The sequence below is a fragment of the Pteropus medius genome, unplaced genomic scaffold (assembly GCF_902729225.1).
Source record: "Pteropus medius unplaced genomic scaffold, Ma_sr-lr_union100, whole genome shotgun sequence".
NCBI lineage: Eukaryota > Metazoa > Chordata > Mammalia > Chiroptera > Pteropodidae > Pteropus > Pteropus medius.
The window spans coordinates 3,650,242-3,676,390 of NW_024355205.1; the positions used below are offsets into that span (position 1 = coordinate 3,650,242).

General features: G+C 39.0%; 1 protein-coding gene and 1 long non-coding RNA gene across 3 annotated transcripts in view; one reads left to right on the plus strand and one right to left on the minus strand.

The window, feature by feature from the left end:
* The window catches only part of NEDD9 (neural precursor cell expressed, developmentally down-regulated 9), a 168,277-nt gene that overhangs the window by 59,914 nt on the left and 82,214 nt on the right, over positions 1-26,149 (plus strand). Inside the window, exon 2 of the mRNA XM_039857850.1 lies at positions 2,838-3,026. Within this exon, the coding sequence (XP_039713784.1) occupies positions 3,015-3,026 (12 nt within the window). The 5' untranslated portion in view covers positions 2,838-3,014. The remainder of the gene's footprint in view (positions 1-2,837; positions 3,027-26,149) is intronic.
* The window catches only part of LOC120598786 (uncharacterized), an 88,937-nt gene that overhangs the window by 8,901 nt on the left and 53,887 nt on the right, over positions 1-26,149 (minus strand). The gene's annotated exons all lie outside the window — the stretch shown is intronic.

Sequence of the window (26,149 nt, forward strand, 5' to 3'; positions counted from 1 at the left end):
TCCTACAAGTGATAATAAAAATTAGTACAAGCACTTTAGAAAACAGTTTAATATGTTCCATTAAAGTTGAAGATATATATATATATCACCCAGCAATTTCGTTCCTCGGTATATGCACAACAAAAATAGATAGAGATCCAATTAGCAGTATTATTCGTGATAGCCTAGTACTGGAGATAATACAATTGTCCATTAACATTAAAATGGTTGGATAACCACATTTTGGAATACTATACAGCAATGAAAATTATAAGCTACAACATAGTTGAATTTCACAAACATGATGCTGAGTGGAAAAAGCCAATGTAAAAGAATACATACTGTATGATTTATTTATTGAGGTCAAAAACAAAGATATTGACTGTAGTATATAAGAATGCAGAGTTAAGTGGATAAAGTATAAAAAAAGGCACAGGGGATTCCCATAACAGTCAGGATGTTACCTTTAGGCAGACTTACTCCTAACATTTGTGGGCCCTAAATGGAGAACTTCATATTATGGGCCTAAATGTTGAAAAGTTGTAAATTAAAATGACAAGTTCTTAAATAAAAGACTTTCTATCTTACCTCGACAAATATATCTTTATGGCAACCTAGAAGGTTGAACTGAACCTTAGAATTCTTGGATTACTTAGAGCTTCTCGCTGGAACACGTGACACAAGAAGAGCAAGCCCCTGATCCCAGGGCTTGCTCTCCTCCTTCCAGCCTCTGTTCCATCCCATACCTCAAGGGTCTTTGTGTTCATATATGCACACTCTTTAGTCCTAAAGTCTAAACTTCATCCACAGCCTCCTACAAATATCTGCCCCTAGGTTATCCCTCAGGAAGGTAGACCTGAGAAAGAGGCCTTGGAAGACCTGGAAGTGGGCATAGACTCATTTAGACAAGGAATCCAAATGTCTCTGTACTTGGAACTTGGTCTAGAAAGGGAGTCATGGGTCCCAGGTGGTCATGGCCTCTTGGCCCTGCAGATCCCAATCCCCCTTAGAAAGAGACAGAGCTGGAGGAGAGCTAGAAGCTCAAAAACACAAGGCCCAAAACAAGGTCCCTTGCTTAGGGCTTAGGGCAGTGCTGCCTTTAAAGAAAAGAAAGGGGTTGTATTGGGAAGGGCACCCAGAAAACTTCTGGGGCCCTGGCTGTATTCTAAGGCTTGACCTGGTTGGCAGTTACATTTATAACAATTTATTAAGCTCTATATTTCGTTACATACAGTTTTCTGTAGGTGTGTTATATTTCACAATAAAGAATTAATGAAATCTCTCTCTATATATATAATATTATAATATATTATTATATACAATAATTATTATATTATAATTATTATAATATATGACAATATATATTATAATATATATATTATTCCTGGTTCTGTAGTTTATGGGATCCCCACAGGCAAATCCACTCTGAGTGACTGCCTTTAAGCTCAGACATCTTGGGCAGTTAAAAATGCCTCAAAATATGAATCTCTACAGAGGAAATGGACAGAACTTTAGAAACGCAGTAACTCTCACTGCTGGTCTTTTCCACCATCTAGAACCAAGATTCTGGGGTGACCATGCATGAGTTCAGGCAGAGCAAATGAGTCATGGGCCCATGTCCTCTTGCCTAGCCACTGCAAGTGCCTCAGAGGAAAATTCTTCCCCCATCCCCCCACTTAACCATAATTATAAATACTGTGTTTATCAAAATGAAATTACAGAAGGCTGTTCCCATACTAGTAGAAATGAAAAGAGATCAACTCCCAATTATCCTCTGTTTGGAAAACAGTTCTAGGAAGATCTCTTTTTCCCATAAGGACAGCTGAATTGGTCCTTTACACAGTTTACTGAGCATCTATCATGTACCAAACACAATCCTTATTTTTCTGCCCTATGTTTTAAAATATCCATTTAATTGTAATTTTTTCATTCTTGATAGGAAAAACACTTTCCTTTTACAAATATTCAGATATCCATTCCTCAAAGACTTCTGTGCATCCCACATGGTTTAAGTATTAGTGTTTTTCTTAAACTATATATTTTAACTATCGTCCATAAAGATACAAACACACACACACACACCATCCCCAAACTGAACTTTATGGCTGTAAGGTGATGAAAAGGAAATGAAAAACTGGTCAGGACTAATCAACCAAAAGCTCATTCAATTTTATTCCCAAAAAATCAAATTCTGGGTTTTATATCTAAGCTGTTTAAAAGTTACATTACCAAAACACCATTTTTCCTCATTTTCAGCAAATAAGAAAAGCATATGGTTCCAGTGGTCTTCACAAGCTGCTGATGAGAGGTAGAGTCAGACATGTGTGGTGGCTTCAGAATGATAACAGTAGCAACCCGCTATATTAGTTTAAATGGGGGTAATGAGGCAGCAGGCTGGAGGAGTGGAAAAACAAGTTAAATCAATGACAGGACTAAAGTTGTAGATTATAGATAATAAAGGGCCACTCACTTCTGCCATTCTGCCCCAATAAGAAATACCTGGCAAACATCGCTCACGACTCCCAAAGTTACCTTCTCCTTCCTCTGTGCTCTCACCAGATCCACTTCATATTCTACCAGAGTATCTGTGACATTTTATGGCATTGTATTTTTTGGTTCATCCTACTAGATTGTGGGTTCCTAGAGGACAGGTCTATATTTTATATGTCTTAGAAGTTCCAGCTATGCATAGTAAGAGCTCCGTAACTGCTTCCTTTGATTTTATAAATGAATGATAGATGCCATGAAACTATGGATTTGGCTTTTCCAACTGCTATAATGCAATCCTTAAGTGATGAAAAGTGTCTCAGACTTTCCTAGAGTTTACCTGTTTTAAAGATTTTAACTTCTCTTTTCAGGTTCAGGAAGCTGTGAATTCCATATTGTCATTCACGAGCCTGAGAACATTGTGTATTCTTTAAGGTAGAGTAATGAAAAGGAAGAAACTGATCAGCAGACTAAAACACTGGAATTGACCTTTTCAAGATCCAGAGCTCCAACATTCCTTGGCTTAATAGAGAGAACCATCTGGGAAAATGTGGGCAAGGGTGAGTAGTGATGAAAAGAACATACATCCCTTTTGTCCAGTTCGACTCAGACTAATTCCATTGAAACAATAATACAAATGGTGTTCCAGTCTCACCCAGGGTTGCAACTAATATTTAAAATTAAAAGATTGATTTTAGGTTGCCAGATTTTGCTTTGTTAGATGAATCTTTTTATACGGATACACTGATGCCCACCGGAAATCTTCTTCCATTCAGAGATTTCTGAATGGAAGATGTCTTCTGGGGTACAGCTGGAATATTCCACTTAGTATAACTATTGCCCAAGAAAGTCTGGAAGTTACACTTACTGAACTATTGAGAGACGGTTACCTCAGTTCTGGATTAGCCAGTTCTCTGGTGCCTCCTTTCCTCTTTGCCAGTGACCTTTAAAGAATTCCACTTCCATTCACCATTCCACAAGAAAATCAACATGGCTTGGGGAGGTGGCTAGGGTTAAAATCAACTCTTTTATCTTACTAAGGTTTTATGGAAATTACGCACAAATGATATATAATAGCACTTAGTATTTGACTTCTAAGGGAAGCAGGCAGCACAGCATGGTGTGGTGGCACTGAGGTCAGGCAGACCTGGATTTATGTTCTCACTCTTACACTTATCAGTAGAGTAACCATGAGCCAGTTACTTGACCCTTTGAATATCTGTTTCCAAATTTATAAAATGGTGATAGGAAAATTATCTTGAAGATGAAATAAGAAAGTGAGCATAAAGTAACATGTGCTCAAAAGAAAAAAAAAGTGAATTCCTTTATGTGCTGAGATCATTAATTTGTTGTTTGTATCATGTGGAAAACTAATCGTCAACACAAATAAAAAAGCACTGGGCAGCCAGGTCATTCCAAAGAAGTCCCTATTTCATTTGCAGGGGAACAGTGTAAGTTAAGTAAAATGACAAATGTTTTCTTTAAACATTTTGATAAGTATTAAAAGAATTCCTGTGAAAGTCATTAAAGACCAATTAGATTGTCATATCACCATAATGTTTTAAAATGATGACCTCCTAAAAAATCCCCCCTAGTCCTAGAATTCTATGACAAAAATCTGTCACAGAATTGGGCACCTCAGAGGATTTACCCAAACCAAATTACAATTCAGAACTGAAACAAATTACATTTATTTGTGATTCCTTAAGTATATTATTTTCTTAATGAAGAGTGAAATGAAACTCATCTCTTCTCATTTTTAATACCACCCAGCCAGTTTTATTAAATGGAAACAAAAACAGAGCAACAGACAGAGCGAGATGGAGAGCGAGAGTGAGAGCGAAAGAGAGACATAGCATTCTATAAAGCAAGTCATTATTTCATTCCATATGTGTCCCTGCAATGAACATTATCGCTGTGTTCTTTCAAATACATGTTGATTCTCCACTTTTGGTATTCTAGACCTGAAAAGCAGACAATTCTACCACCTGAAATCTTTAATTGCTTTTAGAATTATCTATGTTCAGAGTCCAAGGGTTCTTTGAGATCATTAATTCTGCCACTTCTGAGTGTTTTTTTTTTCATCATTAAACTTTATTTCATACTTCATGCTAGACTAAGTAGAATGCAAATATTTGGAAATTATTAGCATCACCTGATAAAAAGGAGCATTTATTTCTTGTCATCCATGCTTCCTAAGGATCTATTCCTGCATCTCTTTTGGGGGACAAGTGTCTGGTTAAAAATATGGACCTGAAGCCACATTGCCTAATTTGAACCTCAGTTCAGCCACTAACAAGTGATATGAAGTGGAACAAGTTATTTAACCTCTCTTTGCCTTGGTTTCTTCATCTATAAAGTAGGGATGAGTGTGTAAATTGCTTAGAGTTGTGTTTCTGCATATACTCATTGAGCATAAGCCCTCAACAGAGGATTCCAGTGAAACCCGGAGTTCTTCAGTACATAAAAGTAAAGTCTATGCAGCTAAAACAAATTACTAAAGGGAAAAGATGGGAGAAGCAGAGTATGGGGAAATGCCTGGCGAGAGAACAGGTCTGTGGGTGTCTAGCTTGGGCTAGACTTGGTCCCTCCCCTGGGCTCCCTGATGCAGGGATTTTCTGGTTCTAGTAGAAACAATGAATATAGCATGGGGGCACGGCCAGCAAAATCTTTTGAAGAAGCCTGTGCTAAACTTATAAATACTCTTGAAAGTAAGCCTCTAAAAAAAAAACAAAAACAAACAAACAAACAAACAAAAAAACTCAGCAAGTAGCAGCAGCAAGCTCTGAGGTAACTGCAAATATCAATGAGAAGAAGGTGGAGAGTCCACGCTCACACCTGGAGGGCCATGTTAGGGCTGCAGGGAGGTTGGGTACCATACAGCTTTCTTTTGCCTTTTGGCATGAATCGGTGGCATGGAGGCAGCTAGTTCCAGGTCCCTAGACAACTGTGTTCGTGCTTCTCAGTGAAGCTGAGGGTAGTTTGGTAACAGCCATAGTGGGAGTCTGCAAAGACTACACGACAGGACTCTCTGGATTTTTTGTTTTTGTTTTTGTTTTTTTCAGAGAGCTGATAGTTAAACATTTCCCAGTGTGCTACTGGGAATGATAAAGAGACTAGCTCAGAAAAATGGAAAAACTGAAAGAAAAGTCTTCTAAACTGTAAAACTTATTTTTTCTTTTTTTTCTTTTTTCTTTTTTGGCATCTTTTACTCTTCCTCTATACTAAGGCAGGAAGCTGGCAGTTGGACATGGTCTGTTATGGTTAATCTAAAGAAAAAAAGCCAGACTGAACTATTGCTTCACAGAAGGCCAAAAAGTATTGACTGACAGAATTTGAAAATTTTGTCCTTTTTTTCCCGTTAAATACAAGTTCACTGTAGGTCCAAAATAGCTGTCAGACTGTGTATTTACATCTGCTATAGGTTGTGATAAATGTCCCTGACAGGGAGATGCAATAAAATAGAGTAATGCATGCACTCTTTTTTCACCCCTTTAAAAATATGATTATTCTGACATATTTTAGGGAATATGAAAACTCATCTATTGTAAGTTATTACCTTACCTTTGTACACCTAAACCTGCTCATGTTTCTAGATGGTTCTGTGACAGTAAACATGAAAGAATAGGAACTGACATGAAGTAGCTCTAAATCTGCCTTTATAAGTTTGCTAGGGCTGCTATAACAAAGTGCCACAGACTTCATGACTGACAACAGAAATTTATTTTCTCACAGTTCTGGAGGCTGAAAGTCCAAGACCAAGTGTCAGCAGGTTTGATTTCTTCTGAGGACTCCCTCCTTGGCTTGCAAATTGTTGTTTTCTCCCTGAGTTTTTACATGATCTTTTCTCTCTGTGTGTCTCTGTCCTAATCTCCTCTTCTTATAAGGACATTAGTCATACTTGATTGGGGTCTACTCTAATGATCTTATTTAACCTTAATCACCTCTTTAAAGACCTTATATAGTCACATTCTGAGGTACTGGGAGTTAGGATTTCAGCATATGAATTTGGGGGAGAGGGACACATTCAGCCCATAACACTGCCCAAGCATAAGCATAGGCATAGTTTATCCACAAGAAGAATTTGATTTAACAACACCATAGGTTGAGTTCCCAGAGAAGTAAATTCCTAGAGAGATAGAAATTGGGATGCAGGAGGTTTATGCTCTTGGGAACACAGAAAAGCAGGGAAGGACACAGGAATAGGCAGAGAGAGAGGTATACTGCAGTGCAGTTGTAATAAAGGCCCTGGATAACAGCATGGGCCCTCTGGTGCTGGGGTGGTTTGTCGGAGTTGTCTAGAATTGAAGCAAGGGGCTTGGCCTTTATACCGCTGCCTGGCCCAGATATAGGATGTGGACTATCCCAGGAAGGAGACATGACATGCATTAAGAAGCTCTCTCCAGGTGAGGTCAATTTTAGGAGGGAACTCTGTTGAGAGCTGTCAGTAACCAAGTCTTCAGGAACTGACAGAATGACTGCTCAGTCTCAGGTTGGGTCTCTGGTCAGTACACTGCAGTGTCCACAACAGAAATCCCACAAGTGAATGGAAGGACTTACCAATATCGTCTTAAGAAATTCTCATAATATTCCTCAGTAGATAAAAGGATGACCTATTATGAATCCTAAAACATTTGACCCACTGGTGGAAACATAGGAAATGCCCAGCAGGATGGTCAGCAAGTGTGGCTTAGTGAAAAAAGTATGCTTTTTGGATCCAAAGAGATCTGAGTTCAACTCTCTGCCTCACTATTTACTAATATTTCTTACCCTCTCTGAATCTCCAATTTCTCCTACACACACACACACACACACACGGCATCCAAAAAGAATTAGTTCCCTTCCCTTTCTTTTATCTAATAGTTTATTTGTGTTAGCCAATTACAACTCAGAAACAGAGGTTTGATTTCCTAACTTGAGGAATGTTTCTCAAATTCTGGTGTGACCAGAATCACCTACAAAGATTATTGAGCATACAGATTCCTGGACCCCATTCACAGTGAATCTAATTCAGGATCTAGGGTGAAGACCAAGAATGCACAGTTTTAGCAAGCTCTATGGGGGTTTCTGACTCCCCGAAAATCTTAAGTCCCCTGCTGGAGGCTGTGGATGCAATCTCAGTAAGAGTGAGAATGCAGTGCTTAGAAGATGTCAGAGGCCAGTTCCACTGCTCTAAATGGCCATTAGCTCTGTCAATTTGGGTATGCCCATCACATCACAAAGACTTCTCCCCCTTGCATAAATACTGTATATTCCAAAACTAAAACATGCATAAATTATGTCAGGTAAAGAATCAAACCAATTATCCCTTTCAAGATGTAGTTTTATTGAGGTAAAAATCACAACTACAAGGCAATTTAGTGCAGACAGGAATTTTATTGGGATGGGAGAGTCGCAGATCCCCTGAGCTTGTCTGGAAAATGGGAAGCGCATTCAAAGATGAAGTGTCCTGCAGGTGTAAGAGTCATTGGGCCTGCAAAGAGGCATGTCTGGACAGAGATTTAACTTTCATATTTAAATCGAGGAAAATTGAGCTCCCTGGATGGGATTGCTAAAGGCTTTCTGTGCTTGATTATGGATCACAAAGCCCAGCTGCACTGCAGAAAATATACTGTCAAAAAGACACTGACCAAGGTCCAGAAAGTAAACAGGAGCTAGAATACAGAAAGTGACCCTTGAGCATAGACAGGCTTTCACATTCCCACCAGACTTTTTCCCTGATTTAACACAGGCCATGTGGTTTTTTTAGTGTCTTCTGTGGCTTTCTTATCCCACAGAAAGGCTTCATTTATTCTAAAATATGAAACTTTGGGATTTTCTTGAAAATAGTACTTTCACTCAGTAAAATATGTCAAGACAAAAATACTATCTGTGGGAATCCATTCTGAAAAAGTATTAAACTAAACACAAAAGGAGCAGTCTGTTTTTCCCAAATGATCAGTATCTACCCAGACTTAATCGCTTTCTATATGATAAAAAAAAAAATTCTGAGTTCTGAGTTCTCTTATTGATAAAGGACGTAGGTAGACGTCATCATTTTCCCACAATTCGCCTTTATTCTATTCTAAAAAAACTATTTCTCCAGATTCGACCAGGGCCTTGTATCACAGACAGAATCACTGTTACACTAAAAAGAACCAAGCATCCTTTAAATATTGCTCCAGCCTCCTTGGTCTTTGCACTAGTTCATTTACAGAAGCTTCTCTGAGTACATCTGATTAAACAGTAGATTTACATCTAGTGTTTCCTTCCTATGTTCAGATCTCTTCCTGCTTCTGCCCTTCCTTAGATACACAGAATTTTAGAGCTGGAAGAACACATTAGTCAAGGTTGGGCTGCAGTAAGCTGCTGTAACTAGTAAACCCTGGCTTAGCACAGTACAGTTTAGTTTTCACTCCTGTGATAGTCAATGGCTCTCTTAGGTAGCCATATTCAGGAATCTGTTTTTTTTTCCCTTCGTGTAGCCCCACCATGCCAGGTTCCCTTTCAGCCATATAGATGAGAGAAAGGGTATGAGACATTTTGGGGAGCAGGCCAGTAAAGTGGAATAAATCACTTCCACCAGCATTCTATTGGCCCGAAGAGGGCTGAGAAGTGTAGAAAAGTGCAAAGATGCTAATAGTGTTTGCCTCAGAGAGTCCTTAGATGTCCTTCGCTTTCAGTCCCTTTGAGTTTTCTTTTTATTGAAGCAACCAAGACCCAGAGAACGTGTTTCGCACAGCTAATTAGTGACAGTTCAGTTCATTTCTAGCCAAGGATCCTCTCTTGTCCATTCTTATTAATTCCTATTAATGTATAAAAAAGCTCATAATATCACAAGATACAGTTGGAGCATTAATTTTAGAACTTTCTATCCAGGATTTCAGGGTGAGGAGGACTATGACCACCCTGCTCCAAAACTCACAGTTGTGGTACAGTCCTCTCAGTCTGAGAGCTGGACAGATGAATGTTTCAAGGAGCAAGTGCCAGTAGCAAACCCTAATTACAAAAAAATGCTTCTTTTGGCTCCTAAGGGATATAAAATTGCTTTGTGAAAAGTAAAGAAGAATAGAAACAAAATATGCCGTGATGCTTCATTTGTAAGCCAAAAGTCACCTATTAAGGCTGTTTTGTGCTTAATTCTGTCAAGAGAACTGAAAGTATGGAGACAGAATTTTATAGAGAAAGCAATTCTGGATGATGTCAGCCTAGTTTGCAATCATCACATTGGCTCATAGAAAATACATCTTGAAAGACTGTCCTCTTCATAGTTGAGACCAAATGTGAGAAGAAACAGAAACTTCCAAAAAAATACCTGATAAAGAATGAGGAAATGAGTGCAGACAAGGATGATCTCCTTGAAGAGCTCTGAAAGGTGTCTGGAGAGCAGCACTTCACTAGTGAAGAAACTCCTGTATGGAAATCTGGATAAACCTTTGTCTCACCTCTGATCATTTACATCAGTGTCTATTGAACACTTAGTTATATGCTTATTTTTTCTAAGTCTGACTTTATTATTACAAAGATGATAAATCTTGACACTTTTTGCCTGAATTTTAAAATTTTAATTTGGAGATCCGACATTGAGTAATTAAAGGCCACATAGTAGTTCTCTTAATTTTAAGGATCTTAGGCAAACTATTTAACATTCCGAGGTCTCCCTTCATCCACCATAACAGCTAGAAAGAGAAAGAAATGATAATAGTATATGCCACTTGACTCTAAATTAAGGTATTGATTATATCTAAACATTTCTTATCACACAAAATCAAGTAACAATAATAATAGAAATTAGATTCATAGCGGTGCTAGATTACATTACTTTATTTAACTGCCCATTCACATAATATAATCACATTTCAAAGATTTACAGATCAGACATTTAAAATAGTACAGAATTTAATTATCTGTGCTTTCATTATTTTGATCTATCTCATTCTCTTCTTTCCATACTCACTCTCCCTCTTTCGATGAAATTTTATCCTTATAAGTTGGGAAAATATTGTGCTCATCTTATTAACAGTTATATTGAAGCTGTGAAATTGATGGGATTGCTGAATCGCAGATTTGTTTATGGCAAAGCTTGGGCTCAAATCAATGGTCAGAATGGGAAGCAGGAGGGATGGAGGCAGGCCGGTTAGGTATCTCCAAAGAACTTGGAATTAAGGTAGCTTTCAGAATTAAACTAGTAAAATGCACGCATAAAATGCATGCAAACTAGTAAAACAAAATGGATATAATTAGCCAGCTGTGGAAGAAAGCCAAGAAATTATCCACCCATACATATAAAATAGAAGTCTGTGGTAGCATCTCAAACTTTAACCTCATTGATCTGAGGGCACAATAATGAGGAAGATGTGCTTATGGTTATAAGTTAGTGAGAAGAAAAATAAGTGGCTGCATTATTCCTGTGTGGATAAAGGCTATGTGAAAAGAAGGAGTTGGTTAGCTGAGGAAGCAGTAAAAAGAATCAGAGGGTCCTAGAGGCCCTTTGGGTAGCAGAGCCCATCAACCTGGAAGCTAGAGGGAAGACAGTCCTGGCAATGTTCACCAAAGCATTATGGTTCCCTCAGCAAGATCCCTTCTGTGGCCAAGAGTGCCTCAAGCCATTCTAAGACAGTAACATTCTAAGATCAAATAAGAGCCTTTGGACTGATTCTGTAGACACCAAGCAACCTCGTGATAATTTGGCTCTCCACATAGTGAGCCTATTGACAGAGTTGCCTCAAAGCTTTCTGGTCTACTTGCCAATTGTATTATTATTTCTAATTACTATAATTATATTGATGCTGTGAGCTGGTTCCACCTTAAGCATGTCAACAAAATCACTTTGATAAATCTTCAGACCTTAGACCATGGTATATTCTTCAAGTTAAATACCACCTTATGGGGTGCACCTGGGCAGGCAGAACTGTAACTCAGCAACAGCTCAGCCTTCACTCTGTGCTCTTAGACTGCATCTGAACCAGCCGCATGTAATTCTGACTGAAGCATCTATAAAGTCAAAATCAGGATGTTCTAATAATATGACTGCCTTTAGTGATCTGACAAAACAATTGCCATATTGTAAGCCAGAAGCAGTCTGCAGAATGAAGGGATGGAAGGAACCTAAACCATTTTAACAGGCCACGTACTGATTTTTAATTGTATCTGGGACCCCGCCATAGACAACTTCATCAAAGATACCTATGAAGTTGACAGGGCAATGTTTTCCAGGTTTTTACACACCTTATCCAGTTGCAGTAATTTTTAGGTGATAAATACAGTGACAGCTCATTACAATATTTAGCTTCTAGAAGCCGAAGGTTAAGTGGCACCTCTCACCTGCTGGGTGATAGGATAGCATCTTACCCCTGTCCCTTCTCTACTCTCCACGCCACAACTCTGTCTGGAATCTTGTACATTTGAGGCATTAGATTTCATGCAAAACCTGTTGCAGTGAAAATAAAGTCAGAAGGTCCTACTTCAGAACCTCAGAACTTTATAAGACAGTACAGAAAGGGCAAGGATGAAAAACTTGAGAGCATTATCCCTAGTCTCTACTAGATTTTTATTAGAGTGTTACATATGTGTGTGTCCAGGAAGGAAGATTTTTATATTCTTGTACCCTCACGCCAGCTTGTCACACATGTATAAACTCATGTCCATAGATGTTAACAACTAGTTTCTTTAAACAGCTTTATTTAGGTATAATTGACATACAATAAACTACACATATTTAAAGTGTAAGTTTTGATAATGCTGACATACACACACCTGTAAAACCATCATCACAATCAAGATAATGGACATAATCATCACCCCAAAAGTTTCCTCGTGCCCTTCATAATCTCATTTTCTATCCCTTCCTACTCCCATCCCATTCACAGAAACCATTGATCTATTTTTCTGCCATCTTATATTAGTTTGCAATTCCTAGAAATTCATTTAAATAAAGCACACATTATATACTTTTTCTTCTGGCTTCTTTTATTCAGCATAATTATTTTGGTTTTCATCCATGTTGTGGTTTGTATCGATAGTTCATTCCTGTTCATTGTTGCTGAGTAGAATTTATTGTATTGATATGTTTATCCATTCACCTGTCAATACATACTTGAGTTATTCCCAGTTTAAGGCAATTAGAAATAAAGCTCTTTGAATATTTGTGTAAAAGTCTTTTCTATAGACATGTGGTTTCTTTTTCCTTAGGTAAATATCTAGAAATAGATGACTAGATCGTATGGTAGTTGTATGCCTAACTTTCTAAGAAACCAACTAACATAACCACAAGCACATCTTCCTCCTTATCATGCCCTCAGATCTATGGGACTAAAGTTTGAGATGCTACCATAGACTTCTATTTTATATATATGGATGGATAATTTCTTGGCTTTCTTCCACAGTTGGCTAATTATATCTACTTTGTTTTACTAGTTTACATGCATTTTATGCGTGCATTTTACTAGTTTAATTCTGAAAGCTACCTTAATTCCAAGTTCTTTGGAGATACCTAACCGGCCTGCCTCCATCCCTCCTGCTTTCCATTCTGACCATTGATTTGAACTCAAGCTTTGCCATAAACTAACCTGTGTTCCAAAGTGGCTGTACCATTTTGCAGTCACATCAGCAGTGTACAAGAGTTCCAGTTCCTCCACATCCTTGCCAATACTTGGTATAATCATATTTTCTTTTAATTTGAGCCATTCTAATAGATGTGCAATGGTGTTTTATCATTGTTTTACTTTTCATTTCCTTAAGGATGATGTTGTTGAGCATCTTTTCATGTGCTTATTTGTCATTCGTAGGCCTTCTTTAACAAGACATCTCTTCAAATATTTTACCCATTTTGTAAATTGGGTTGTTTGTTTTCTCATTGTTGAGTTTTGAGACTCTTTAAATCTATTCTGGAAGCAATTATTTTGTCATATATATGCATTGTAAACATTTTCTACCAGCCTCTGGCTTGTTTATTTTATTAATAGTGCTTTGGAAGAGTAGATGTTTTTAACTTTGATAAAATCTCATTTATTAATTTATTTTTATCTGGATTGTGCTTTTTGTGTGGTATCTAAGAAACTTTAGCTTAACTGGAGGTCAAAACATTTTCTCCCATATATTGTATTCCAGAAGTTTTGTAGTTTTAGGTTTTACATTTCTCTTCAATCTATTTTGAGTTAATACTTAACATGATGAAAGGTGGATTGAAGTTCATTATTTTAGATGTGGATAGTCCTTCCAACAAATGAAGGACTATTTTTCTTCACTAAATTTCTTTGCACAGTTTGTTGGAAGGACTATTTTTCTTCACTAAATTTCTTTGCACAGTTTTCATATGCATATAGGTCTATTTCTGTTCTATTGGTCTATTTGTCTATCTTTAAGCTAATATCACACCATCTTGATTAGTATAGCTTTATAATATCTTCAAGTCAAGTAGCATTAGTCCTCCAACTTTATTTTTTTAATCAATATTTTTGTTTTTGTTTGTTTTGTTTTTGCTATTCTAGATCTTTTGTGTTTCCATGTGAAGTTTAGAATCAGCTTGCCAATTTCTATTTTAAAAAAGCCTACTAAGATTTTGATTGGGATGAGGCTAAATCTATAAGTCAATTTAGAGAGAATCAACATCTTACCATTATTGAGTGTTCTGATCCATGAACACATTATATCTCTCTATTTATTTGGGTCCTCTTTAATTTCTTCAGCAATTTTTATAGGTTTCAGTGTACAGAGAATTGTAAACATTTCTCATTCACAAACCATAAGGGAGAATCATGAAAACTGACAAGCTAAAGGCACCAGAGGCTTAAGCCCCTGTGTTGTATTATTAATAGCACTTAACATGGCATCTGGAATATAGTAAGCAGCCCTAAAAAAGGTAAATTTTATTATTAGCTTATATAGCAAACCAAGCCACTTGGATAATGCCTTCAGGTATGCTTCTCATCAAATTTGAATATACCAGGCTGAACTGAATTTACTGGAGGAAAGTTTGTTCTTAAAAGATGTGAACTTGATTCAGAACAGAGGCTCCCTATTCTTCTCTTTGGACGTTATACTTGAGATACGCCATCAGATATGTCTATGTAGGCTCTCGCCATAACGGGCAAATCTCCCATAATTTTCTATACTATTGGCTTCCTTAATTTTTATCTGGCCTATCTTAAGGTTAAAAAGTCTGGAAGAGATTATATGAATCATTTTCTCTTATTGTTCCTGAAAACCTTAGAAAGTTAACTACCTCATAGAGATGCATCTACTCTACCCTTGGCCTTTGCTATAGGGTTAAGAAGGATCTGGATCACCTTTTGTACATGCTAGACTTGTTTTATGGTATGATATAATTTCCAAATCCAGGAAGGTTTTGTGCAGCTCTCATCACCTACCACCACTATCCTCTATCTCTTTACACACACACACATACACACACCTAGTCTCTCTCCTGGCTTGCTGACACAGACTGCCTAACTGGAGACCCATTTCTGTGCTAGAAGACTTTGTTCCTTACAAAAACACAACTTACCTTTGAAGGAAAAATAATCACTAACTTATTCATTAGCTGACAATGTGAAGTAATAGAAAGAGCCCTGTACCGGGAAGTAAAGGTTTGGGTTCTAATCCTAGGTGCCTTTATTCTCCCTCTGTAACCTAAGATTCCACTTAAACCCTCTGCTATACAATAAGAGGGGATGGTGGCATTTGAGTCATTTATCCATTCAGCAAATCTTTCCTACCATTTATCACAGCAGGTGTTATTTTACATGCAGGAGACACAGCAGTGAACAAAACAAAATCCTTCCTCCCACAGAGCTTATATTCATTCAAGTCAGAGAGACAGATAATAAGCAAATAAAGACATATGTAATAGATTGTCAAGGAGTGGGGAATTATATGAATAAAATAAAGCAGAGTAAATAGATGGAGAATGAAAAGGAATCCTAGTTTAGATAAAGTATTAAAGAAAATTCTTTTTGAGGCAATGCCATTGCAATAGAGACCTGAAGAAAATGAGTGCTATGACATGAGGCTCACTAGCAGAAGAACGTTCCAGACACAGAGAGTGGTCAGTGCAAAGGTCATAAGGTAAAAGGGTGTTTATTATGTTTGAGGAAAATAAAAGAGGCCCGTATATTTGCAAGAAAGAGATAGTTGGATTAGGGGTATAGGGGCCAAATCATGTAGGCATTATAGGCTAGCATAATGACTATCGAGTGTATTCTAAGTGAGATGGGAAACTTTTGGAGAGTTTTGAGCAGGAGAATAACAAGATCTAACTTATTTTAGAAAGATCACTAAGGCTAATGTGCTGAGGACAGACTGTCTAGTAGCCAGAGGGGAAGCAGGAAGACACCATAACACTAAACTATCCCTATAGTGTGTGAGAGAGATTTGTGGCTTAGATTAGAACTATAGTAGTAAAAGAGGTAGGAAATAAATGTTTGAAAGTATGTTGAATGATTAGATGTAGGGTATGGGTTCCATGCCATGGAATAAGAAAGGAAGAAAGGTTGACTCCAATAGTTTAGACTGAGCAAAAGGGAGATGTCATTTGCTGAGATCTATAAGCCTGGAGGAGAAGAAGGTTTGAGGGGGGCATGCTAAGAGTTTTCTTTAGACATGTTGAGTTGGGGCTGTCCATTAGATACCCAAGGGGCAGGCCAAGTAGGCAGTTGTATATACAAGGCTGGGCTGCAGAAGAGCAGTCAGGGCTAGAGATTTACGTTTGGAGTCATTGTATCTGCATGAAATTTATGGCACTGGATGAGGTCACCCACTTGTGACTATTGCTAGAAATGAAAATGGTTCCAACAAGAAAAGGAAGATCCAAGAAAAGGGAGATGAAATAGCTAAGGGGGCAAAGGAAAAATCTGAAGAGAATGGGAACACAATAACCAAATTTAAAAAGTGTTTCAAAAAAAGAGTGAGCAAAAGCTGTTGAGAAGTTAAGATGGCAATTTTAATCTTTAAAATTTATTACTGAATTAAATGAGATAAACACCTGGAACAGTATGTTGAGATGTTTTAGGCTGCAAGCCAAGTACCAGAAATCTCAACTAAAAGTAGCATAAACAATAAAAACGTTTATCATGTCATATAGTATAATTCTAGAAGAGTAGTTTGAGTTTGGTTAATTCCTTGGCTCAAAGATATCATCAAGGTCTTCATCTTGGGACTGTGCTATTCCCATAATGACAATATGGCTTCTGTAGCTCCAGATGTCATATTCTCTCACAGCGTCCAGAGATGGGATAAAGAGAACAGCCTTTCGTTTCTCTTTTTAAGAGAGAAGAAACTTTACCAGTAGTCCCCCTGCAGGACTTCCCTTCAACCAAATCAGAATGTGTTATATTCACATGCCTAAACTAATCCTAGCAGGGAGGATGATATAAATCAATATTCATATCTTAGGGCTAAGGAACTGTTTCTTGAAGGACATAGCCATTCTGAAAAGAGCGAAAAGAGACAGGATTCTGTGAGAGAGAAAGAAGGACTGAAGGGGTGGTTCTTGGTTTAATGACCAATACTGTCTGCAAAACGAGTGCTTGGCATTCTAGATGTGCCTTTTCCTCCACAGCAATGATCCAAATATAAGAGGCTATGAACAAATATGCATTATCTCTCAACCAAGATGAGAAGTTTTGTCTTCAAGGTAGTATTTGAGCAACAATTGAAATGCTCACCTCTGCCTTCCATAGTATCATAGAATCTAGAGTCAGAAGAGACGAAGAGACCTTGAAAGTAATATATCCTCAATATAAAGATCCCAACAAGATATATACAACATATTCAAATCATCCTAATTTAACAGGAACACAGAGGATTTGATGCCAGGACCAGCTACGAGTGAGGGCAGAGCATAGTGAGGCAACAGGTAATGCAGCAGCCAGGCTAGTACCAGAGAGGCCTCTTTATCACACCTGGGTCCAAGGAGGTAGAGCCCTCTGAAGGATGGCCACTTAACAAGAGATAAGACTTCTGTTGAGGCACACAGTGAGCCCACAGAGACCTTGGAAGATGAGGTGACCTGGAGAATAAATGCCTGACCTCACCTCTTCCCTTCCTCCAACTAAAAGCCAGAAGGCAAGGAAGACCATCAATGGGGTCCTACAGGTGAGACTGGGCACAGTGCAAGGGAGAGAAGGGTGGAGATGGTTCTGGAGGAGCAAAGAGAAGATGTCCAGGCTGCCCCGTAAGGGGAGACCAGCCACTCTGAGCCAGCTCATTTCACCTTGGAACATCTCTGACTTCTGGAAAGTTCCCAGTCAACCCAAGGAGTCCATACAGAACAGACCCAATACCTCATCCCCATGACAACACTAGAGATAGAGGACAACAGCCCACATATCTCACAGCCAAGTGCTGGGGAGAAAGACACTGAGACTTTAGCGTAGTCCTTGATACCAGTGTCCAATGGAGATTGAAGTTTAGAGTTTCCACATTTCTTTTCCTTAACACAGTGATTCTCAGCCATGGGCAATTTCGTGTGCCCTCTCCCCCAAGAAGATATTGGCTATGTCTGGAGACACTCAGGGGAGTTCTGACCATGAAAAATGTATGCTCCTGGCATCTTATGGGTAGAGGCCAAGGATGCTGCTAAACATCCTACAGTGGACAGGACAGCTCCACCACAAAGAATGAAGCGATCCCAAATGTCGGTAGTAAGGATGAGAAACTCAACAGAAGCTAAATCTGTGCAAGGTTGTTGCTTTAAGATCTTTCCCAGGAAGCATACCCTGAAGATCTCCCTGTGTACCTAGGCTGAAATCTTTGTTTTCATGGTGAGCTAGTAAAAAAACAGCACTAGGTCCCTTTGAGAGCAGAGAGTAGAGAAGTTAGTGGGAACAGAGTTACAGGGCTGAGGCAAGTGAGAGAGAAAGAGGGGTTCTTGGCTTACATTTGGAATAGCCCTTAGTCAGTGACCTAAATTCTGAGTTAATGGTGCAGGGGAGAAGTGAGGCTGGGCTGCAGTGGACCAGTGCCAGTCACTCAGCAGCCCATGAGCTATCATCAGATCCCAACATCAGCTTTTCACGGGCAAGTATGTAAACAAGAAGACCAGTCATGAGAAACATAAGAAAGGAATGAAAGTTGTTTGTTCTGCTGTCAGGGAAAGATTGTTGGAATATTCCAGCCCCAGTCCAAAAAGAACAACCAATTGTAACAAGAGGAGACCACGTCTGACGTTTAGATACCCGAAGCCTGCGTTTTCCTTGTGCTAGGACCATTTCCAAGAGAACCAGCTGTTGGCACCATCCTGTTTTTACCAAGGCCTGATGAGCACTGGTGTCTGTCCAATCACCCACATTAAGACCAAAAAAATTTTTTAATGTCAACTATGACCATGAATTAAGAGCAGGTGAACTTAGCTTCTGCTAAAGGTGAGCAAGTGGGAGTATTTTGATAAACATTTGCCTCACATGGCAATTCCTTATTTATCTGACATCTATAGATAAAGAAGAATTGTAATTTAAGTAAATCTTCCAGATATCTGAAGTTTACTCTATTTAAGAATAACCTTAATGATGTCATCTTTAGGTGTGAAATACTTTCTAAAAGGTGTATATTTCCTTTGCTTCAGTAAGCAAAGTATGTTAACAATAATTCTACCTTTTAAAGTGACTTGGGACAATTATTAGAATGTAATCATAAAAAAATAATACGCTGTTCGCAGACCCAGGAACAATTTGTCCAGGAATTAAGTGAACACAGATTATGCCTTTTATTGTGAAGAGGGATGGTTCTTGCACAAACTCTCCTCTTGAGCCTCCTTTTGCGTAGCTGTCCACTGTTTTCCTTTACTTATATCACCAGGCATGTCTCCCCATAATCCTTGCCTTAATTGCTGCTGTGGGCTAGGACAGTGGTTCTCAATTTTTGGCAGCATGTTGATATCTGGAAGTTTAAAATTTTTTTCATGCCTGTGTCCCATTTCCAAAGTTCTGATTTCATTAGTATGAGGCATGGCCTGAGCATAGGGACAATTTAAAACTCCCCAGGTGATTCTGTTGTGCAACCAAGGCTGAGAGCTACTGGCGTAAGAAGTCTGATATCCTACCCTCATAGAGTGAACCATAAAATAAGAGTTAATTATCAGCTAAGAGGATTCCCTAAGAATAAGCTTTAGTATATGAATCTTTTTGGCATGTATTTTGAGCTCTTTGGATCCACCTTCTCATTCTTAGCCATGCTCCAGGGAGTGATATAAACTAAGAGAGAGGCAGGAAGTACCAGTGGTAAAGTGCTCGGAGTCTAGAGCTCAGCTGCAGACTTTGACTCTGCCATTTTCTGTGTGACCTTGGATAAATGTCTGAACCTTTCTGTGCCTCATGCTTATCAATAAAGTGTTGGAAGAATTAAATGAGTTCATGCTCATAGAGAACTGAGAATAGAGCCTGGCACAAAGTCAGGATTATTAGTTCAGGGTTTGGTGAGAAACAAAATTTACTTCAGATGGTCAAAGTGGAGAGACAGAGGTATGAACAGGACTAAGAGAATAAACCAGGGGTGTTGCCTCACCCATGGTAACACTGGTAACAGTGAGAAGTTGTAACGAGCCTAGGCTGGAAGAGGGAGAAGTAGTATTATAGGAACCCAGTGAAAGCTAAGGCAGTGGAGACACAGCAACTGCCAAAGATGAGACAAAGAAGCTGGAGAGAGCATGGAAGAAACATCCCAACTTCTCTCTCCTTCCAACCTCTGATCTCATGGTCAGCCTCTCGGAAGACGCAAACAGAGGCTAACACCAAAAAAAAAAAAAAAAAAAAAAAAAAAAAAAAAGGAAGGGGAAGGGGAGGTAAATGGATAATGCACAGCACAGTTAGTTATTATTAATTATCACCAAGCTGGGAAGTCAGCAGAGAAAGCCTTGTTACCCTAGAGTGGGCAAACTTCAAGCAGCATAGCTGTAGAATCAGAATTGCCCCTCAAGCCACACTCATTCAGCAGGAAAGATGCTATCATCACAGACATGTAGCACCAAACTGAGAAGGTTCCACACTGCTATAGGCAAAAGTCCAATTTAAAAACTTGTCATATACTTGCTGGGTATCTCAGGGTTTAGTGCAAAGCCTTTCATCCTTATGGACTGGTTCATGTTCCTATCTGAGCCTATTTCTCACTTGCTCACCTCCCTCTCTTTTGACCCTTGCCTATGTGCATCAGAAGACAAAGCTCCCAGTTCACTTCCTTTGCTAATTGAAACACATTCCTGAGCTGACATACTTTGGAATGTTTTCCTCCATCACTTCCCTTCCCCCAAACACCACCTCCTTCTTCTCACTCATGAATGTTGACCTTTAGACCAATAAAGTCTTCAGTCTTCCAACCTCCCACTTTCTACTTAAGTAGACATTCTCCACTGTGTTTACGTTTGCCCTCTAAAACTGTCCTCAGAGCCTCATTACCTGTCAAGTACAGAATGATCTAAGTAGAAGCAGAAGCCCCCATCTTCCAGGAGCTTCCGTTCCAAGGGTACAGGGTAAAAGACAGTAGTCAGGCTGACAGGTGGTTTTCCCCGTAAACGTTTATGCAGTATGATCATTTCTTCTCCATGTTTTGCCACTGTGTCACATGGAAAATGAAAATTATTAACTTTTAGATTTCTGCCTGGGTGCATCTGGAACTTTTCATACTGTGCTAGTACACATACTTCATTGCACTAGAGACCCTGCTGTGACCCTATCTTCATTTATTTCATCAAGGTCTTCCCAGATACTATGACTAAATATTCTTTTACCATATTTAATTGAACTATTCATTCTTATTACTCCATTATGTTCATTCCAAATTCCTTTTGGAATTCATGCTTTCCATCACATACACACGATGCTATAATAGCCATTATTTGGCTCTGTTCCCCTTTGGAAGCCTGGCAAATGTTACTATTGGGGTCTTCTGAGTAAAGAGAGAAGATGAAACCCCTCCTGTTCCCCTCCCAGGCATTCTGAAGCAAATGCACCACAATGTTGGTGTATGGCCTCCACAGAGAACTAGAAATTGAAGTTAAAAAAGGCCAGGTGAGATCTGAGTTGGTGAGATTTTAACCACTAATGTGGATTCAGAGCAGGCTAGAAGCATCAGTAGCAGAAAAAAACAGCACTCATTAAACACATAGGCCTTAAGGATTCAACAAATTCTCACCCTTAAGGAGCCCACGTTTTAGATAAGAGGAGAGGATACCCCCCGCCCACGCACACACACACACAAATAATGCATTCTAGTATAGGATGAATGCCAGTTAAATAGTATATAAAAAATAACAATTGAATTGCATTTGAAAAATCTGTTTTGCAGACATTTCCCTTAATCCAGACTAGTTTCTACCCAAGTAATTTCCATGTCAATTGGTACTGGTGGAATTTTGACTTCATATTTCTTAATCCATTACTGCTTCCACGTGCATAATTTTGGTGGCTAAGAAATGTCTCCCACTTCCAATTCTAGTGTATTGTTTGACTTTATGAATTCATGACACATCCGCAAATTTACTAAGGATTTATTCAATAGTATCTAAAGACACATCTTAAGATGATGTCTTCATATTAAAATATCTTAAAATAAAAATTATATAAAATTACTCTCTGTTTCGGTAGATTGAAGGGCATGCTTTATAGTTCTGGTTCTCGTCTTATTCAGGGTGGGCACTACTTTGGCAAAGTCAGAACCTACAAGAACATCCTCCCCACTGCAACTTGTCCACGTGGGTCACTAGCAAAGAAATGACAAAGTCCAATACTGAGCAATACATGTGATTTTGAAAAATATCTTAGCTTTTAGCTCATAGTGATGAGCATTATTACAAATAAACTATTAATTTGTCACAGTAACCCCTGCTCTGCTTCTTTGATGCTCTGTCCACATTTTCTATCATAGTGCCTCTTCCACTATGCTGTGCCTGCTACCTATGCATATGGTGGCCTCCTCACTAGACAGTGCATGCTTGGAGAACATGCAGTGGGTCTTATTCAGCTTGATATTTCCATCATGGGGCATGGTGCTTTATGCTCAGCAGACTCAGGGAAGGGTGAATAGATGAATCGATCAAATAACTGATTAGTGGAAAATGGGAAATCATAGGCATTAATACTCCTGGAGAGCAGGAATAAGTCTAAGACTAATTGTGAGAAGGAAAGGATGGTCCGTGGTGTCAATAACCTTCTCTGGCAGAAGGTCCCAGAATGTGGCACCAGCCATAGCCCCATTTGCACCGAGGGGTTAATGACTAAGCTGGTGACTGAGGTATCCCTTCCTGACCTGGGGAAGGATCTGAGGGACTGAACCTTCATTGTCCTTTGGAACACAAGACACAGACACTCTCTCATGATGGGGCAGCCTATACAAGGACCAGATTACTTAACCTTTTATCATTTCCCTTTTTAACAAAATACTCTATTATTACTCCCATAAAACTTGAAGACCACGTTATGTGTAAACTAGGGTACGTTCAAAAAGCTCCTAACAAATAGTAGCTAATATTCTAATCTGGTTCTCAGGCTTGACATAGAAAGAGTTGAAAATTTGGTCTCAAAAGGACATTTGGGTTTTGCTTGGAAAACATTTTAAGAAAATTATCAAGGACAATAAGCCCCATAGTGTTTTGTGATATAATTAGAGTCTATGGCTAAAATCCATCATTAAAAAATAGGGAGAGCATATTTGGACATTGAAGTGGCATTAACACAGTCAGCCTCATCTCTTGGCTCAATTTAGGAAAACGCTAATGAAGAAAGAACCTATCCAACTTAAGACAGAGCACTTCATTGTCCCTATCCCCCCAACACAGTACTTTTCTCTCTGGACAGCAGAATCACATCCATGGGTGTCAGATTGTCTAGATGGCCAGAGCAATTTTCCAGGGAACAACCCCAGATTGAATGATGCGTTAAGAACCACTCCAGGTATTGTATAGGTCATAGGGTGTCAATTCTGCCTCCGGTTATATGAACAATGCTTAGAGTCACTTGGGCCTTGATAACACATACTCAAAACCTCAAATAAATGAAGTCATACTGAGTCACTGGCAGGACAAAATCTGCCAACAGGAAAGGATTGACTGCAGGTGGAGACTGTGTTAAAGGTAGCACATGTGCACAGACAGATAAGCACAGGAACAGGGCATTCACGCCTCTGCTTCAGTGGCACTATGTGATGCACGTCACGATTTAGATTGCCCTTGCTTTAAGCAAATTCAATATTTGGTACACTCATTTTATAGAAACTAACTTAGAGAGGGATTATGCATTTACAAATTATTTTTTCATTTAACCAGATTCTTAAATAGCACCTGTGCCCTAGCAGTAATTATATATATATATTTTTAATTTCAAGTTAAATACACATTTTCATGAGTATATCTATTATAAACACATTCACATAAAGAATGGTAGGTAGGTCATCACATGGCTATTTAATTCACAATATCATTATCTTGGACACTCCTTTCAATAAACCTTCACCTTGCCTACCCCTAAGAAATCACTTCCTTAACTGAGTTAAATTAGGCAACAATTAAACAATAGGAATATCTTTTCTGCATTCTCCAGCACAAAGCCAATAATTCCTCTGATGATCTGTTAATAATGAAGACTGGAAAGCAAGGACTGCCCTGTGACAGATCTGTTCATTCCTCAGGCCCCATTGCTGTGGAAGTCAGCATTTTGGCATGGACAAACCAATGCTTCCAGGGTCCTAGTTTGATTAATCAAACTAGGAGGAAGAGAAATGAAAAATCAGGCAGACAGTTATAAAGACCAGATAAGATCAACAATCCAATATCAGTATGATCAGTGTTCCCTTTTGCATGCTGCAGAATGTGCACTGAAGTGTGAATAAGATGAAGCCAGAAATAATGAAATAGTGCTTTCAACTGCACTTCCTAGGCATGGCTTTTCTCTCCTTAACTTGAAGACCCATCTTCAGACTCATTCCTTGGACTCTACTCCTGGATCACACACCTCCAGGGTCTGTAAGAGCCAAGGCCAGTGCAAGGGAGAGGCAAGGACTTGAGCAACCTGGGGTTAGGCCGGGAGGAAGGAATCACACCTTTTGCCATTTGTGAAAAAGGAATTTTTTCAGTTAGTGACCATGAAATAAATCCATCAGACGATCGTGTTCTTCTCCCTCTTTCTGCCCAGTGCTTACATATCCTACTTTAATTTAAAACATTGCAATGAAAGGCAGACTAAGAAGCAAAACTAGATCAAACTGCATTTAATTATGCTGTAGCAAGAAACCTTAAAACTAGGCGGAGATCATTTTGTTGAGTTTTAATTTAATCATAGCTTTTGTCAAGGGCAAAATTTTAATATGACATCTTGTACCAGTCTCACCTTCCTTCCACTGGGCTTTGGCAGGTGGGAGAAGCCACAGTTTGTGACCAATGAAGAAGAATTTGAGGGTGGAGAGAATGACTAGATCTAATTTGTTTTGTGCGCATAACAAGCAAACTGCGAGAAAGAAGTGGAAGGAAAAAGAAAGGGCCAATGGAAGGAAGAAGGAGAAAGTCTCCTGATTTGAAATGCCACTTCTTTACTGAGCTGTCCGTTGATATGACAGCTGCTTTCTATGGTCAGGCCACCTAAGAAGTGCTTGAGGAATTATCTCAATATGAGAATCAGCCAGAGATATGCTTCAAAGGCAGGGATGCTTCTTATTGCTCATTGTGGTTTTACAATACATGGGCCTGGATTACATAGCAGCAGTTCTGTATAATATTGTCATACTTAAGCTATGTGTGTGTTTATTGTTTCCTTACCAACAACAGCTGGAGAAAATGGCTAAGTGAGATTGAGGAAGAGGGGAGGAAGATAGAGGGGAATCACAATAGAATGGATGACCTACAACTTCCTTGATGAATGAAGCTCCACATCCAGTCAAATGTAATTAGTGTCAGTGTCATAACTCTGTATTTTTCCTTCCAGACACAGAAGTAAGAGTGAATGTAAAGCAGGACTGTGAAAATGAAGTAAATGAAACCAAAAACTTTTTAACTTGATTTCTTAAAGTTCTAAGGCATTTACCCCCGCTCCACACTGGGCCGTTTATTTTGCAGGTGCAACTTTTTAACTATTTAGAATGCACTCCCTTGGCTCTTCTCTTGGTGGACAACTGCTCAGATTGCACCTGCTAACTGTTAAGGGCCAGATCCAGCTATGTCACCAAATCATTCTGCAACCTGGGACAGGCCCACACTGCCTGGGCAAGTCTTTCTATCCTGACAAAGGCCACTAAACCAGGGAAAACAAGCTGTAAAGCATTCTGAACTCTTAGGAATAGGTCAACCAAGAACTCTACAAAATTGCTGTTTCTCAACAGTTTGTCTTTGCTTGCATCATCGCCTCAGCTTGCAATGACATTCTCCCACCCCCTACTCATCCACCCACAATCCCCTCTGTCATCTAATTCCTCTTTTTTCTCCACTACTCAGCCAAGGTATTGTCTCCTCCTAGAAGCCTTCCCTAAAATCCTCAAGCAACTCTCTTCCATTCACTTTCCTCTTGAGATTTTGAAGTATCTCTTTGGGTTTGTCTGTCCAAATGAACCAAGAATCCTTTGGAGTCAGGAACAATGTATCACCATGGTAGGCATTCAGCTAATGCATAAATGAATAACATTAATATATATCTGTAGCCACTTCACTAAACTGATGATGCAATAAGGGCAAAGTTCATATTCATCTGTTGGTCTGTTAGTCCCACAGCTGCCAGCTGGACACTTGGCCCAA